General features: G+C 39.4%; 2 protein-coding genes across 2 annotated transcripts in view; one reads left to right on the forward strand and one right to left on the reverse strand.

Moving 5' to 3' along the window:
• Positions 1 to 151: 151 nt before the first annotated feature.
• LOC144091512 (uncharacterized) lies at positions 152 to 6,497 on the reverse strand. The gene is made up of 9 exons (XM_077623912.1): positions 6,107 to 6,497; positions 5,112 to 5,217; positions 4,854 to 5,002; positions 4,560 to 4,705; positions 4,283 to 4,457; positions 3,998 to 4,091; positions 3,835 to 3,913; positions 3,354 to 3,427; positions 152 to 2,856 (listed from the first exon to the last, which is right to left on the reverse strand). The coding sequence occupies exons 1-9, from the start codon at positions 6,165 to 6,167 to the stop codon at positions 828 to 830; spliced, it is 2,913 nt and encodes a 970-aa protein (XP_077480038.1). The 5' UTR covers positions 6,168 to 6,497; the 3' UTR covers positions 152 to 827.
• Positions 6,498 to 6,839: 342 nt separating this feature from the next.
• smyd3 (SET and MYND domain containing 3) overlaps positions 6,840 to 16,869 on the forward strand; it is a 43,008-nt gene continuing 32,978 nt past the window's right edge. Inside the window, exons 1-5 of the mRNA XM_077623923.1 lie at positions 6,840 to 7,071; positions 14,524 to 14,587; positions 14,656 to 14,763; positions 15,185 to 15,242; positions 15,328 to 15,479. Coding sequence (XP_077480049.1) covers positions 6,911 to 7,071; positions 14,524 to 14,587; positions 14,656 to 14,763; positions 15,185 to 15,242; positions 15,328 to 15,479 — 543 coding nt within the window. The 5' untranslated portion in view covers positions 6,840 to 6,910. The remainder of the gene's footprint in view (positions 7,072 to 14,523; positions 14,588 to 14,655; positions 14,764 to 15,184; positions 15,243 to 15,327; positions 15,480 to 16,869) is intronic.

Consider the following 16,869-nt stretch of genomic DNA (forward strand, 5'->3'; position numbering starts at 1 on the left):
ACAGTGATAGATGTCCAATCCAATTTGACTAGCACCAGCTGGGTGGCAGGAAAACATGATTTTTTAGCTGTCTGCATTCAAACAGATTAAACATCTATTGCTCTCAAAATGTAATATGTTACCTCCCATTTCATATTATACAAACATCCTGTACATTTAATAATCCCATTATTTATTCTTGAGTTATCTTGAATGCAGACATAGACAAAGAGAATTGAATACATAAACTCCACCTTCAGTCACTCAAAACCTATACAGCAGTTTTTGGGCAAAACGTAATATGCACATACTAACTTAAAATCAATGTTATGCAAACTTAGACATGCTGTACAAAGCTAACAATGCAAAAGTTCTCAGAGATGCTAAAAAAGCCTTAGTTCCATGCTCCCAGATGAATCTTCTACCAAGAACATGTTCAGTCAACTTTAGTGCGCCTTGGCCTGGGGCGGCTTCTTTGTATTCCAGGTAGTAAATCATTTTTTCTTTTTAAAGTATACACTGCACTAGCCTCCCATCATAATCCTTTGCATGTCTCTTCGTCCTTTCCCTGAAGGCTGGTTGCTGGGGGTGCGAACGATCTGCAGGACCGCCCTGGGTGGAGGGACATCTCGCTCCCCTCTTGGTTGGCGGGGTTGGACGGCATGGCCCCCTGGTGGCCCTTTGCATGACCAATAATAATCTCGGAGTGGGTTCACGCATGACTAGGAGCACATTCAGGTATGCGAGATTGTCAAAGAGGATGTTCATTTATCAACACGCTCAATTTATGATATTTAATGGAATCGCCTGTCATAAAATTTCTTAGGGAGTTTTCTAAAGTGTTAAAATTATTTTTTCTCCTCTCCATTTTGACTATCAGAGATCTTACTTAAACCCTGAAGTGCTTCGTAACCTTCAACCACTGGAAAACTGCGATTTATAGCAACAGGTGCGCAAGCATGGCTTTTGCTGGCATTTGAAATGTTTTGGATCCCTCTTTCTACAGCTTTCTTGTCGCTATTCTGCGTTTCTAACAGATAAACAGATTGTTTACATGAACCATGAAATACCTGGTAGCTGTTATTAATGATACATTTGTGGACACAGCTATAGTCTTTAGTTGAGTCCTTTGGGGAATTTTCGAAAACTATGGCATGATTGTCTTGACCACTTTTGTTCTCTTCTATATGAGTGACAGATGGTTCCTTTAAACCTCGAAAAACTTGATAGTTCTCATCTGTTAGAGGACTGTCTTGTAATTTTAAATGATCACAGGAATTCACTTTATCGTCTACAGTTGCATCTTCGAGTGGATCTGTCCCAAGGCTCTGTTTTTCACCACTTTTGGGATGAACTACCTGATTATCACATTGCTTTTGAAAACTATGAAAGGCTCGGTATTGATCATCGACACAAAAACTGGGGTTTGAGTGTCCTGGGACAGGGATATCATTTTTTATAGCGTCTTTTAGGACAATTTTCTCCAAGTCTTTTTTGCCACTGTTCTGCTCTCCAAATGGACCGTCAGCGAGTCCCTTCAAATTGTGAAATGCTTCGTAACCATGAGCCACATGAAAAGTGCTTTTTGAGCCTTTGGTGACTTTTTCTAAGGAATTTTCTGAAACTTCGTCCTCTTTTTTGTGACGGTTCTGCTCTTCCAACTGATTACAAGCATTCTTCAACATACACGGAAATGCTTGATAGTTGTCATCAACCAAAAAAACGTGTTTAGAACTTACAGGGATGCAACTATCAACTTGACTGGTGTTTTTTAAAGAATCTTCCAAAACCTTGTCCTGATATTGGTTCTCTCTTTTCTCCAGCTGATCAACAGAGAACTCATTCAATTTCTGAAAGGATTGGTAGTTATTATCCATTGGCAGACTCCCTCGTAATTTGACATCAACACTATTTGGATTTCCTACATGTTGACCCATGTTTTGTTCCTTGCAATGTTTGGGCTGTTTCATCGGGACACAGGTATCTCCTTGACTATCGTCTTTTAAGGAATCCTTCACCCACTCTTTGTTGTCGTTCTCCTCTAAAAATTGACGATTGTAGAGTGCCGTCGAACCCTTAAACGTCTCGTAACTATCAGCCACTGGAAGACAGACATCTGAGACTGCAGGTACGCAACTAGCGTCTTCAGTCTTTTGTGTATTACCACTTTTCTGCTCTTTAAATTTAATATCAGAGAACTCCCCTGATCTCTGAAAAGCTTGGTAGTTGTCATCTGACGGAATGGTACCCTGTAATGTTGCAGGAACACAGCGGTCACCGTCCTTGGTGGCATCCTCACCCCCGAAACAAGCCTCATTAAATATCTTTTGACAGTTTTTGTGCCTTGTTCCCACGCTGTTTTCAACATCTCCAGACAAATTTGTGTTGCTGCAGCTAAGGGACACATTTGATAATCTTCCAGAATCTTGGCCAGTCTGCTGGTGAAACGTGGAATTCAGCATGTAGGAAGAGACCAAGATCGGGGACATGTTTTCTTCACAGGCTGTTCCTCGGTTTTTGTCATCGGTTGATGCGGTGCCTGTTCCTTGGTAGCCACTGTCACACTGCATTTCAGGCTGAGTGTTACTCTTCAAAGTAGCGCTAGGCCTGATGAAAGCATAGGTTATTGTATTTTCCAAGCCTGAATTTTGCTCACAAGTGGACAAGTCGCCAGTTGGTCTGCTGGACCCTTTCACGAGCTGGTTGGTTGTAGCTGAAACTGGGACAATGTTCATGAAGGCTTTACTGAGTGCCCCTTGGACACCTGCGATGATGTCCACAGCTTCTGTATGAGCATAGTTTAGAGAACTCGGACCAGTACTAGTTCCGCTGCGTTGAAGGAGACTCTCAGTGCTGTCCATGACGGTGTCCTTTGACCTGAAATACAATGACAGGTTAGCTAAAATGTTCTCAACAATCATCCATTTAAGTAAGCCGGAACAATGTCTTGTTTTTGCCGAGGCACGAAATACTCGCAGGTCGTGCAATACTTTTATTTTTTATTTTTTTCCCCACACGTGGCTCTTTTAATAATAAATAAAATCGATCAGGCTCTCAGCATAACTAATGTGTGGAGCCGACAGCCTCGCCTAACACAAACAAGCTGTGACAGCTGCTCTTCAAGTGATAGATTGATATTGGACACTTCAAACAAGCGCCGCAATTATCTATATGCTTGAATTCGGTGCCCTTTGGTGGGGATGGAAGGGGAGCGGTCTCATTAAGTTATGTAATGACTTTAATATTTTATTTTTACAATTTAACTGTCTTTTTACCATTATCTGAGATATGTTGATCATGTAAAAACCAAAAAAATATTTTATAAAATGGCAGCGACTGAAAATAAACATGTTTTGGAATCTTTTGTCACATACCACAGTTTGGTGTCATCTGGAATGAGAGTCTCGACATAGATTGATGAGATGATGGGGGGGATCGGCTTTAAAACCTGCAGTGAGGAAACAAAATTCATCTCCATCAAACTTTTGATTCTTTAATATTAATGGCAGCCAAAGAGTTCGGAATTGTGAGGTCACAAGACAGTTATAAAATAACCAAAATAAACACAATTCCAAAATTCCAAAGCAAAAGCAACACTTATTTGAATTTGTCTTTTATCTTCTTTATGACTATTTAAATTATGTATATTTCACAAAATTGATTATTCAGTGCATTCCTTCATTTTGTTTAAGGTTATTTATAAGTTATATAATACTTTTCTGGCTGTAAAACATTGCCCTACGGGCTGCAAATTTGAGATCCTTGTCCTATATGAACGTAATAAAAAGAATGAAGAAAAAATACATAATTTATGCATAATTTGGTTTACTGAAGACACACTATAAAATAACTTACCTCTTCTTTACTTGGGTGCATTTTCAGAATTTGGGAATTCTTATAGTTGCCAAATGAGTCCCAATACTTGGCCCGACACCTAAAAAACAAAGAGCCAGCACATAGATAAGATCCATGAGTGTATTTCAAGGTGGAGAAAACAATAATAAGCCTTGTATCTTACTTCACGTAGGATATGTAAGTCACACTGGTGATGGTGATAGCAAGCAGACACAGGGTAATGAAGAGAACCCGTAGAAGGATCTCACGGGACACCGCTATTAAATGTACAAACAATTAGTTCATATAACCCTAAACTATTGCTATCCATCTGAATAAAAACGTATATTGGTAACTGGATGCACTGATTTTAGTCCATACCGGAGGAGAAAAAAAAATTGACAGCGTTGTCATGTAAACGGTGCTTTAGGTTGGACTTTGACATTTTGTAAAGCAGGTCAACACTTACAGGTTGTAAATTCATACTCCTCGCTCCACTCGCTCGGTGGATTGCTCCAAGACAGGAAGCTCTGCACCGCGAACAAATAGGTTGTGCTTGACTCCAAATGTTTCCCAAGTATTTCAGTACTAAAACATGAGTCACATTGCTGCTCCAGTGACGAGGCGTTGAATACATCAGTCACCTGTGAAAACATCATGAGTATTAATACCTATCTGTGTGTGTATATATAATTTTTATTTTTTTGAATTTTCCAGGACAGTATATTCTCAAAAGAACTCTTTACCCATTCACTGTCTCCTTTTTTGCGGTATTTAAGACGTGTCTGTAGGTCAATTTGTATAAAGTCCATGTATTCCTTTGTCTTCCAAAGTATTTTAATATTCCCATTGGTCTCATTAACAGAGACCATGCTCGGCGTTCGAGGTTTCACTATAAAGGAAAAAGATATTTTTAAAAAACAGTTGAGATTTCACCCAAGATCAAGAAAAAATATCAATCCATTGAAAAGTTGGCGTTTTAACATCCATTTGTGTATTTTCCACTGTAAATAAGAGACCGTATGATGTGTTGAACTCACAGCTTAGTGTCACACTTATATTTTTGCTCTCTACATATTCGCCACGTCTCCTGACAATTGCTGTGTGAATATTCTCCAATACCAAAATGACGTGGATGGAACAGCAACATTGTCCACTCTTACACTGAAGCGGAAGGCAGTAGCTCTCCCTGCAGAAGACAAAATAAAATGCATCAACAATAGTCATATATTTTTATTTATTATAATATTGTTACTAGTATTACTAGTATTATTTTTGTTAGCACCTGATGGACTCACCCAAGACCATTAGGACTCAACAGAGTCACATTGTAGTTGGTGCAGTTTGGAGCGTCAAAGTGACAAGACATTTTGTCATAGTCATTGGTGCAATCGAGATTGACTCCTGTTGCAATACATTTCCAAAGCAGGTTATTACATATATATGTGATTAACACTTTCATGGACAAATTAGTATTTTAGTAAAAATCCTACAAGACACTCATTTAACTGATTGGCTGCCATCGACAGCAGGAGACGACCAATATATTTTAAATGGGAGGGGCAAAGCACGTAAACATGGACTTTTAAAGCCAGTCTTCCCAGTTTAAATGAATTGAACATCTATCACCATCAATGCCATGTAATGAGTTAAATACTATATAAAAAAAGCCCGTGTTACTTTGACAGTTACCTGTGTGTAAATTTAAATTGTTATTGCTTTTATTCGTTTTTTGTAGAATTAAAGAGAAATTACAACATTGATTAATATTTTTTTATTGCTAATTACGTTTTTTTACTGACCAAAATAGTCACTCGCCGTAAATAAAGAAAAACATTTTTAGAAATACCAAAAATACACACAAAGGTCAAAAATGTCAACTTTTGAATATCTGTCCCCCAAAGGAATAAGTTAATATGTAATGTATACTGTCAAATTTACAAGGTTTAGCAACACTCTATGCCTAGAAAATGTAACATGTCATGGTAAAATCTAGCTACGATGTAACATTAGCGCATGCAAACATGATACAACAATACTGGACATGTTTTAGTTTATTGACATGTGATATGTTAACATAAGTCAACATCTGAAATCGCATGTTTGTATTATTTTATTCATTGTCCACACGTGATAGTAGGTTAGTCTGTTTGGATTCTCTCCACACTTCGATAAACGAGGCAAGGAATTTGACAACATACGGAATATGCATGTCATTTTAGGTCAATTTATCGACATGTTATGCTGTCAACATTTGATAGTAATCCAAATGATCGATTGGTAGCGTACATACCAGAGAGAGATGCTGAAGTGGCGACATTCCCCACAACAATAAAAGCAAGGATGACAAACATCCTAACAAAAACTGTTGTTGTTTTTTTAAATCCCAGCGATTAAGTCTCACGTCCTTTCATGTAGTAATTTAATTATGATTTGACATACGCAGTGGTACGTTCGCATTGTGCCGTGAGCAAACTTCCTCATTAGGGAAAGTCTTACTGGAATGTTTTGCGCTGATTCCAGTGAATTTGACACTCCCACTTCTTATGAACTCGACTGAACTGGAATATACTTCGCACGAAACTGTACTGACTTTTGCAATATTTCTCTGATCCGCGGCGATGTAAATGCACCTATTAAGTATTATGTTGACTACTTATGTATTTATTAGTTATTTGTGTGTCCACTTCATGGTCAAAAATTAAATTCAATCAATCAATTTGTGTTATATTTTTGGCTCATCTCTCTTATTTATCATTAGTCTATGCTTAAGACTTCTTTCTTTTTAAGAATGCTTTAAATCGTGGTTTTCGGACTTGAAAAATGAAAGCTTACTGTACATTTTGTCAAAGTTTCATTATTTCTAAATATGTGTGCGTTTAAGCATTTAAAAGAGTATATTTGCTGACAGCCCTCTCAGTCAAAATGTAAAGTAAAGTAGAATGGAACGTATTGGGATCTTTGAATACAGTATAAATTATTTTGATAATTAATAGGGCGATGAAATGGCGCACGAGTGACGTCCCGTCGCATGTGTGACGTCATGCCGCATGCAGCGTAAGTTCGTGAGCGTCCGCGCGAGCTTCCAAAAAGTGCAATGGCGTCCATGTTGGAGCGCTTTGCCAGTCCGGGCAAAGGTAACGGTTTGCGGGCGACGACTGCAATTAATATCGGGACCTTGATCTTCTCTGCCGAACCGCTGGCGGCCTGTGTGTCGATTAAAGTGGCCAAGGAGGTGTGTCATAACTGCTTCGCAAGGTAAGGGACGCCCATTATCCCATGTGCTTTGTTTTACGCAACAAATAAAGCTAAATAAACTGCACTAGTAATTGTTTTTGTACTACAGATCTTTTTAGTTTGTGCGGCTAGTAATTACAAATTTCTACAGGGGCTGACATCATATTTATGTCATTTTTGCCCGGTAGGTGGCACTATGTGCTCACTGATTATTTTAAGTCAATTGGGAAGAAGAAATTACATACGTATATTATTATCTTTTTTTTTTGGGCGGCCAGGTGGAGCGAGTGGTTAGCGCGTCGGCCTCACAGCTCTGGTGTCCTGGGTTCAAATCCAGGTCACGTCCACGTGTGTGGAGTTTGCATGTTCTACCAGGGCCTGCGTTTTATGAACCGCTTTATCCTCACTTGGGTCGCGGGGGGTGCTGGAGCCTATCCCAGCTGACTTCGGGTCAGAGGCGGGGGAGACCCTGAATTGGTGGCCAGCCAATCACAGGGCACAAGGACACAAACAACCATTCATGCTCACACTCATACCTAGGGGCAATTTAGAGTGTCCAATCAGCCTACCATGCATGTTTTTGGAATGTGGGAGGAAACTGGAGTACCTGGAAAAAAATGAATACAATGTTAATAAACCAAATTGATTTTTTGTTTTAATTTCCCAGTATTTCGTTTATTGCCTGTTCTTGATGGCAAAAGATATTCAATCTATTTTGACTGGGGGGACTAGTAGCGTACGGCCTCTCCCATTCAAAATTGATTGGACATCTATTGTCGTCAATGACACTGAAACATGCAAAGCCAATGTTAAAAAAACAAACAAAAAAAACATTCACATTCATAACCACTCAACATAATCATTTGCAGACACTCCATAATCAGGTTTTTTCTTAATTTCATGGCGAACGGGGAATTGTCAAATTCAAGTCTTTAACCCATGACTGTGTATGCGTGTATGCCGCTGAACACATTCAGGTTAATGGAAAAATTACAATACACATGCGCTCATTGTTACAATAAACAACAACCCTTAGCCCTGTTTTTTGACATTTAATCCATACTGTATACACGATGACAAATTTACCCTCTCACACCTCATCATAGAGTAAAAATAAGATCAATCAATATTTTTTATCGTCACTGGATTCCATTATCCCCGTATGTGCGTATGCCGATTTGTGTTGTTCAACTCGAGACGTGTTCAAGGTTGCAAATGATAGTAAACAAGTGGCTTGGCTATGTCGGCTGCGGTGTGTGTCTGTGTGTAGGGGGGTTCATCACTTGTACGAGGCTGAATCTGTCATTCGTTTAACTTTAGTGCGAGACGTTTAAACTTGAACTGCTGTCCTCAAAAAGGCCCAAGAAGGACCACACATGTGCAACCTCGGATAGCTAAAGGGGTTATAGAAGTCGGGTGTGTGTGATTTCTGAAAGCAGGACTTCTAGATGTCATACCTGTCAACCTCTGCCGATAACTGCCCTTATAAATGATTATGATTCCCCTTCCAAACCCCCCAAAAACCTTACAAACACCGTACGACTCGTACGGTGTTTGTAAGGTTTTTTGGGGGTTTGTAAGGGGAATCATAATCATTTATAAGGGCAGTTATCAGCAGAGGTTGACAGGTATGAGATGTGTGTGTGTGTGTGTGTGTGTTTTACAGTTTCTCTTTGCACCAACAGCAGAAATATACTTTTTATACGTTTGTATGTGTACAAGAATTGTGCAGGTGGAAGTTGGAGCTATCAAAGCAGTCGTTAATTACAAGTCTCAAAGCCTAGAATGTATGGTAACGAGTGATGATTTCTAAGAAACGGCACACACACACACACGCTCGCACACACGCACGCACACGTGGATTGCAAGAGCCCCAGGTTAACAAACAACAATTAGAAAGAGCTTTGATCATGTGATGAAAACAGGATCCTCTTGACATTGGGGAGTGGAAAAGGTTCTGCATCCAAGTATATGTGCCCTTAAAGATAAATTGTAAAATATTTAGCCAAGTGGACCTTTGGAGTTTTGATTTAAACTAATATTTTAGCTTTTGGAATGTGGCTGAAAGCTGGCGTCTTGGGGTAAAATGTTACACAAGAACAGGGAGACATTCAAACTCCACCCTCAAAGGCCCAAGTAGGGTTTTGCATTCAAAACATCCGAAATGTGAGATCTTAGATATCACAATGGAATGGATTAAGGTTAGGACATTTTATTTACTTTCGAAAGCGCAATATGATAATATACCACTGACATCCTCATCCCCATCTCCCGCTACATGTGCTTGTTAATATAGCACAACATATTCGTACAGATGCAAACTGTCAGCTTGCTCGAAGGAAAAGGTGAGGAGGAAAATCATGCAAGTTAGCGTTTCCCCTTCTCCACCTCTCCCCCTCGTCGCTTCGTCTCGGTTTATTCTTCCAGCTGCTTCTTCTGGCTCCCCTTGCTCATTCGCTGCCTTTTTTCCCCATTCCTCCTACTCATCTGTCCATCATCCGCATATATTATTCCCTTTCTCTCTATTTTTCACAAAAAAAGCCTTATTTACTCCACGCTTCATGCAATTGTTTGCCCTCCATTTTTCACATTTCTTGCTTCCTGCAGTTTAACACATGCAAATGCACATGCACCTTTTATCAGTATACAGTTAACCATACACAAACGCCAATAGTAAAACAATATACAGCGACACTGAAATTGTGGTTTGTGGTTGAGTTTAGCATTTTTTTTTCTTGTGGGTTGTTGTAGACTGAAAATGCGTGTTTTGGGTAGAGTTTGTGATAACATTTTGAATCTATTTAAGCCTCATCCTGTATAAAAAAAAGCTTGATGGGTGAATTTCACATGGAAATTGTTATAGTCTAGAACAGTGGTAGTTTCAGTTTATTGTGTTTGTGATTAAAGGCACACTCATTAGTTTGTATTATTCGATAAAGTGCCCCTGGGTGAACATAATCTATTTCAGGAAGCAGTCTGATGTAGTGAGGGCAGGAAAATAGGATATATGATGATAAATATCAAGCAAGACTGGCCCAAAAAGGCTGAGGAGTCAAATGTTATAATTTATTCTGTTGGCGTGGTTCAAATCTGTGTTTTGGCATTACACTTACTATACATTAACCTGTCAGAATACCTACACATCTAATTAAATGTTCATCTCGTCGCCATTGTTAAAAAACTAAATCCAGGTAAACATGCACACGCCACACAGGAGCCAGAACTTGGATTAAAACTTTCTATTTCTAAACTTTGGGTCAGATTTGTTGTATTTTGTGAAAAAAATAAAATAATTCCAATTCAATGAGTCATCTAATTTATGTTTTTGGATATCAAAAACAAATACTTTATCGACAAAAAACTGTCATATGATTCAAATAAGCATATTTTTAAGTTGTTGACCAAACACACACACCTAATGCAGTGTGCGCGATGTGTACAAGCAAACGCATGTTTGCAACAGGATTTTCTCTCGTCATCACGATGAAGCAACTCCATATGAAAACCCTCAGGTGTTAGTGAATCATCCTCCAAAGAGCCATTAAGAACTCAGTAAGGGATCTAAGATGGCTCTCAATGCCACACAGCTGGGGTTGCTTTATCTTCACTTAACACACACACACACACACACACACACACACACACACACACACACACACACACACACACACTGACTGATTTCATGTTTTTTTAGGAAGCAGTTCAAATAAAAATACATTTGACTTTTCCTCTAATTAAAGGTGAGACACCAGTTATAAAAGTTTTTTTGCTCATTTAAATTTGTTCCTAACTGGAGTAAATAGTGACAGTTATTATTCCACTAATATACAGTATTTATTAACTGTACACAGTACTTGTATTGTGATTTTTTTTGGTAGGTTCTTTTTTAAAAATCTATCCATGAAAAATAATTGACCTTAAATACAAATGTTAGATTTAGAGGAATTTTGAAATTATGACTATCAGGAAAAAAAAACCTAGCGGCCCACCATGCTTATAAAGTATCGAGGCAACCCTGCTTTTTAGTCACCTTTCGTGCATCGTCAATATTTCTAGTGTAATCTTTAAAAATTGTGCCTATTTTTATAAAACAATTTAACAGCATGTGTATTGGGCCGCAAGCACTTAGAATTCATGAGTTGTTTATTTTAAAATTTATTAGGCATTTTAGGTCGGTTATGTGTATAAGAGTTGCAGCCTGCCGCTCTTGCTACTCCGACTACAAATGAGAAAATGCAATCAAGCACAACTGGACAGCTCCGAAAAGAAGACCCCCACAAATTAATAATCCTAAACACACACATGCAAAGAAGTAAATCTCACAGCCCTGTGGTCAATACTCTCGGGAAATTAATTAACATGCAGCTCACATGCCAGGCACATTGAGACATGCTGAGGTAAGCCTAAAAAAAGTACTGTTGTTTAGCACACACTTAGGGACAGGTTTTTTCCACTTTTGCTTTTTTCCACTGCCCTTCAGCAACTTATTTTTTTTTTCTGTGCCCTTCTATATTTGGATTCAATTTTCCAATTAAAACCCGACTGTTGGTAATTGTTTGACTGCGTTGATTGAAGGGTGGAAGGGAAAATATGAAGCAGGGTGAGAGTGTCCTCTACACACAATTCACTGTTGGTAATGAAAGCAATCTAATGTTATTCATGAGTTTCCATACCGTGCTAGTGTTCCAACCTCGGTCGGTCCTGCCTTCAATGAGATGTCACTTCACAAGGGATATGAAGGAGGCCACATGAAGGGGAAGGAAGAAGGGAGTTGATGGAGAGAGAAAAACAAAGATTAAAAGAGAGAATGTTGAGAGAGCGCATAATGAAGGAAAATGGCCGAAGATGAGAGCGAAATATGACGTGACAGCAGTACGCTCATCAGCAAGTAGAAGTCAAAGACACTTTATTTTTCTGTCGTTCTTTGTGTGTTTTTTCCTCCTGTTTTCACCGCCACTGTTTGTATTTATGCAGTTTTTATAAACGTCACGTTCCTAGATTCTGGTTGGCTTCTGATTACTTCAGATCTACCAAGAGAATAGAAATATTAAGCTCATTTGTTATAGTACAACATTTAACTATCACAAGTGTAAAACATTAAGTTTTTAAAACTAAAGTACACAGATTGATAGACCTTTAATGGGGATTTTACAGTGTTTTGCCAGCAACAAATATTGCCAGGTAGTACGTCAAAGTACAGTACCATAAGTGTACATCATCGGCAGGCAAAAACATAACCATAAATTTGCATTATTTTTACAAGAACCAAGTGGCAATGTGTTTTTGTAGATTTAAATGGTACAGTAAACCTGAATCACATTCATTTTATGACAGCAGACTTTACAGTAAATCACTATAAACTTGAACTATGTAATGTACTGCTAATGCTGTCCGACACATTTCAGTTTCTCCTAGTTTAAACATCATTTTAATTAATATAATCATTTTTAAGGGTGGCCCGGTGGTATGAGTGGTTAGCGCGTCGGCCTCACAGCTCTGGGGTCCTGGGTTCAAATCCAGGGTCGGTCCATCTGTGTGGTGTTTGCATGTTCTCCCCGGGCCTGCGTGGGTTTCCTCTGGGTACTCTGGTTTCCTCCCACATTCCAAAAACATGCATGGTAGGCTGATTGGACACTAAATTGCCCCTAGGTATTTGTGAGCGTGCATGGTTGTCCGTCTCCTTGTGCCTTGCGATTGGCTGCCCATCACTTCAGGGAGTTCCCTGCCTCTGGCCCAGAGACAGCTGGGATAGGCTCCGGCGATCCTAATGAGGATAAAGCGGTTCAGAAAATGCGATGAGAGATGAGATAATCATTTAAAAAAAATCCTGAACACACTGTGGTGAATCATGGCATTTTTAGCCCAGATTTAAATGTTTGAGCATTCACAAAACAACTTTAAATGTCCCTTCAGGCATGGTGCTTTTTTGACACAATTCTTTTTTTCCTGTTAATCATGTTTAACATGGGGGAATAATTGATTTTCTTCCTCATTAAATGTCTATCGAGTGACACCTCGTTGCCTTTTGTTCTCACAAATTGGCTATTTCTGCTGACACCAGGCATTTGCCTCAGTGCAAAATAACTGGCAATAAGGTCAAAGCAGAGGTCAGACCATCCTCTGAGGGGAAAGATTGCGTTTGTGTTGCGGATTTGTCACCGTGCTAGCTCTAGATGGCTGATTTCCTACAGTACAGTTGTAGAAGAAACATTTCCCCAAATAAGGTTATGGTCAACATCGGTCTTCTAACGTGAACGTCCAACTCAAGCAAGAGTTTGTGTCTGGCCTGGCTCTCTATCGTTTGTTATTATTGCCTGGTGTCTCACGCTGCGTCAGTGGTCGTTCTGTGGGTGGCTTCTCAAGTTTCTGTTCTGTCTCAGCATGACAAGAATAGCTGTGTTTTCACCAACCTTTGCCCCACATGGGCCAATAAATTGGAGACTGGAAAGGGAGGACAGGAGGAGTTGGCTAGAAAAGGGTGACGAGTAACACTTTTTAAGGGGCAAAAATTGGGACGTTTTAGTTTGTTTGTCAACTCTGGTGGCTTTATACAGCATTCAAGGCGAGTCCCACACTGATAGGCCCACATACGAAACAATTTCCACTTTTTGATTATTTCTATAGCAAATAATTTTGTATACTTTTACTTGCTGTAATAAAAACATTGTGAAAATGTTTCCATCTTTTGTTTTCGATTTAAGATTCAGAAAAACAGCAAATATTGTCCAACTTTAGTTTAGGATGTTACAATATGCCTTGAAAAGTTAGGCGATACAGTTAATGAATACCAAACAATCATCTGAGTGGCTAATTTTCACAACATATGTAGTTCTTACGGCAGCAGGGTGGTCAGTGGTATGCATGTCTGCCTCACAGGTCTGGGGTCGAGGGTTCAATCCCAGGTCAGTCCTCATTGTGTAGAGTTTGCATGTTCTCTCTGGGCTCCAGCACCCCCGTACCCTTGTGAGGATAAACGGTTCAGAAAATGAATGTAGTTATTCCCTTAAGTGACCTTTAAGGCAACAACAAAATGGCTATGATAAGTTTCTCCCAACTACATTTCTGTAGTGCCATCACAAAGTGAAGAGACAATGGAGAAAAAAAGACTTTCAGCCTCCAGAGATATCTGAGTAGATGTTCCACTATTTAAGTACGGTTTCACACCCCAAAACAAGTTAATTCCCAGAACTCAGACTGTGTGATACTCTTCCCAGTGATTGTACTGGATGTGGACAAGAATTGCAGTGTTCTGCTTTGTTATCAGACGTACGAGCATCACGGAAAGGGCTGCCAAATAAAAAATAATGAAAGGTTTTCTTGACAGGAAAATTTGTCATTATATAATGAGGTGCAAATACTGTATATTTACATAATTCAGGTATATTTTTAATTACTGTTCTTCTTTTGAGATTCGAAATCATCAAAGTGGCATCTTAGTTGACGCATTGACTTAAATTTGTTCTCTACGTTTAGAGAGAAGAACTTGCTGCGATGCTCCCAGTGCAAGATGGCTCGATATTGCAACATCATCTGTCAAGTATAATTCAGTACTATGTAATAGCATGTTTTTTTTTGGTTTGTTACAAAAAATGTTTTTTCATGTAGAAACAAGCGTGGTCACACCACAAGAGGGAGTGCAAATGTCTACAGAGCATCCTTCCCAGAATTCCTACCGACTCCGTTCGGCTAGCTGCGAGAATTATTTTTGCTAAGGTATGTTCCTAACATCTTTTATTCTATTCTCACTCTGTATAGTCCAGATTATTAGTATCAGTATAGTCCAGTTTGAGTCAGATAAATTTTGTTATCTAGTTCTTTCATGCAAGGCTAATTTATTGATCACCAGATAAATTGAGGTATACAATCTGACATTGACAGTTTATTTTGGAATGTTTATTTTATTTTCTTATGGATGAACCTAACAGATGGATAGCTCTTAGTTTGAGGTAATTTTATTTAGGTGGTTGTTCATTTTTCTGGCGTTGGGAACTTAATTGCTGTGCTGTTTGCTTTCGAACAGATGACTCAAATTGCCCATCTGTTGGTATAAAAAAATTCTCCTGGGTACAGTGAAGATTAGGATACTTTGATGCTGCAGAATGAAGCTGTTTTTTGTGTCACTCTTATCCTTTAGCTATCGCCAACAGAGAGCAAAAGTGAGGAGCTCTACACTTTAGACCAGCACGAATCCCGTACGTTTCCCCCAAAACTCATGCATTTAGTTTATTTGTGCTTCTGTCGGCTACACCCAAAAACACTTGTTGTTTATCTACACAGATCTGTCCTCCATGTCTGAGCCAAAGACACAAGGTCTATCTCAACTGGCGTCCATGCTTGAGATGTACCTACAAGAAGTGCCTGAACTTGCACTAGAAATGACATCGGCATTCCCCAAGTCTTGTAGACGGCCCCTCGACTTGATTGCAAAGGTGGGCTAATAACACGCAAACAAAACCGCCTGTTTGGTTCATCTTGTAAATACATAACACAGAACACGTCCAAAGAGATGCATCTCTGCACACAGAGACCGCAACGAGCGACTGATTGTGTTTAGCATCCCCTGTCGTGCTTAGCTCACACCCCAACAGATGTCAAATGATCGTTGCCGCATCCCTCCGCATTTGTGCGTCTCTGGGTATTCCCAGCGCAACCACCGTTCTGTCCTCCCTACAATTGAAACCACATTTCATTAGGGTACATTTGTCTGGAATGCGCCTGTACCTCAGTCATTGGCGAACATTGGCGGGACTCCGCCAAGATTTTATGACCGTCGGCCATTGAAATCAACACAAGGCTGTGTTTTACTTTTCTGTAATACAATGGTTGCATGCATTCGTATTAATTGAAAGCAGCCAGGTGAATTAAAGTGTTTTGCCAATAATGTGGACGTGGCTGCCACAAGCTAAATTATGTGGCTATTAAACACCTGGAAACACCATACACTTTATAATGAATTGTTATTTTTACGTTTTAATACCTGCTCGTGCCATTATATGCCAAATAATTTCATTAATTGGCCAACCCGAGGTCACCGAGCGGCAAATTCCAGGCGTGTATTCTCAACCTTCACATCTGTGTGCAGATTTGTTTCCATACACTTTGATTGATTAAATATTATAGAGGTAAGCGGTGGGTGTCTGGATTCGTATATATATATATTTATGATAAGATATGCAGAGTTTTCGTCAGTGTTTGGGGAGGCGGACTTGATTGCGGATCGGAAGGGTGAAAAAGCTGCTGATTAAATGCGCTTCAAGATTCCGATGGGAACTGAGTGGAGGAGTGGGAGGTGTGGAGTGAACAACACTGTTTAGATTAAAGAGAGAGAGAGAGGGAATGAAGCATGTGTGAGATCGCAAGAAGTCAGCGATTAAAAGAGCAGGAAACTGGTTTGCAGCTGAAAATGGAGTGGGAAAATATGGCAGATACTATTCTGCTGAGGGGGCTGTTTATAAAAGGTGGAAAAGGGTATTTTTTTAATCATTCAAATTTAATTTGAGTCAATAAACAAGAAGGTTCTGTAGCCTTGATGCATTCATTCCATCAATGACTGTTTTTTGAGTCTGTATCCGTTTTTGCTACCACAACCAAAATGGCGCCGTTCAAGTGGCAGCCGGTGGCGGTAGCTCCGTCCACTCTTGCTCGTTTTGTGTTTTTGCTGCTTTTCTGTCTTAATTGATTTGGTGATTCATAATGATCCCATTTACTTTGATTTTCTTTGTACTTTGTGCTTTTGCTTTGTTGTTCTGTCTAATCACCCTCTGCTACTGTCACAATGAAATTTCCCGAATACGGGATGAATGAAGTTATCCAATCCAA

This window comes from Stigmatopora argus, chromosome 2, assembly GCF_051989625.1.
Source record: "Stigmatopora argus isolate UIUO_Sarg chromosome 2, RoL_Sarg_1.0, whole genome shotgun sequence".
Taxonomy (NCBI): Eukaryota; Metazoa; Chordata; class Actinopteri; order Syngnathiformes; family Syngnathidae; genus Stigmatopora; species Stigmatopora argus.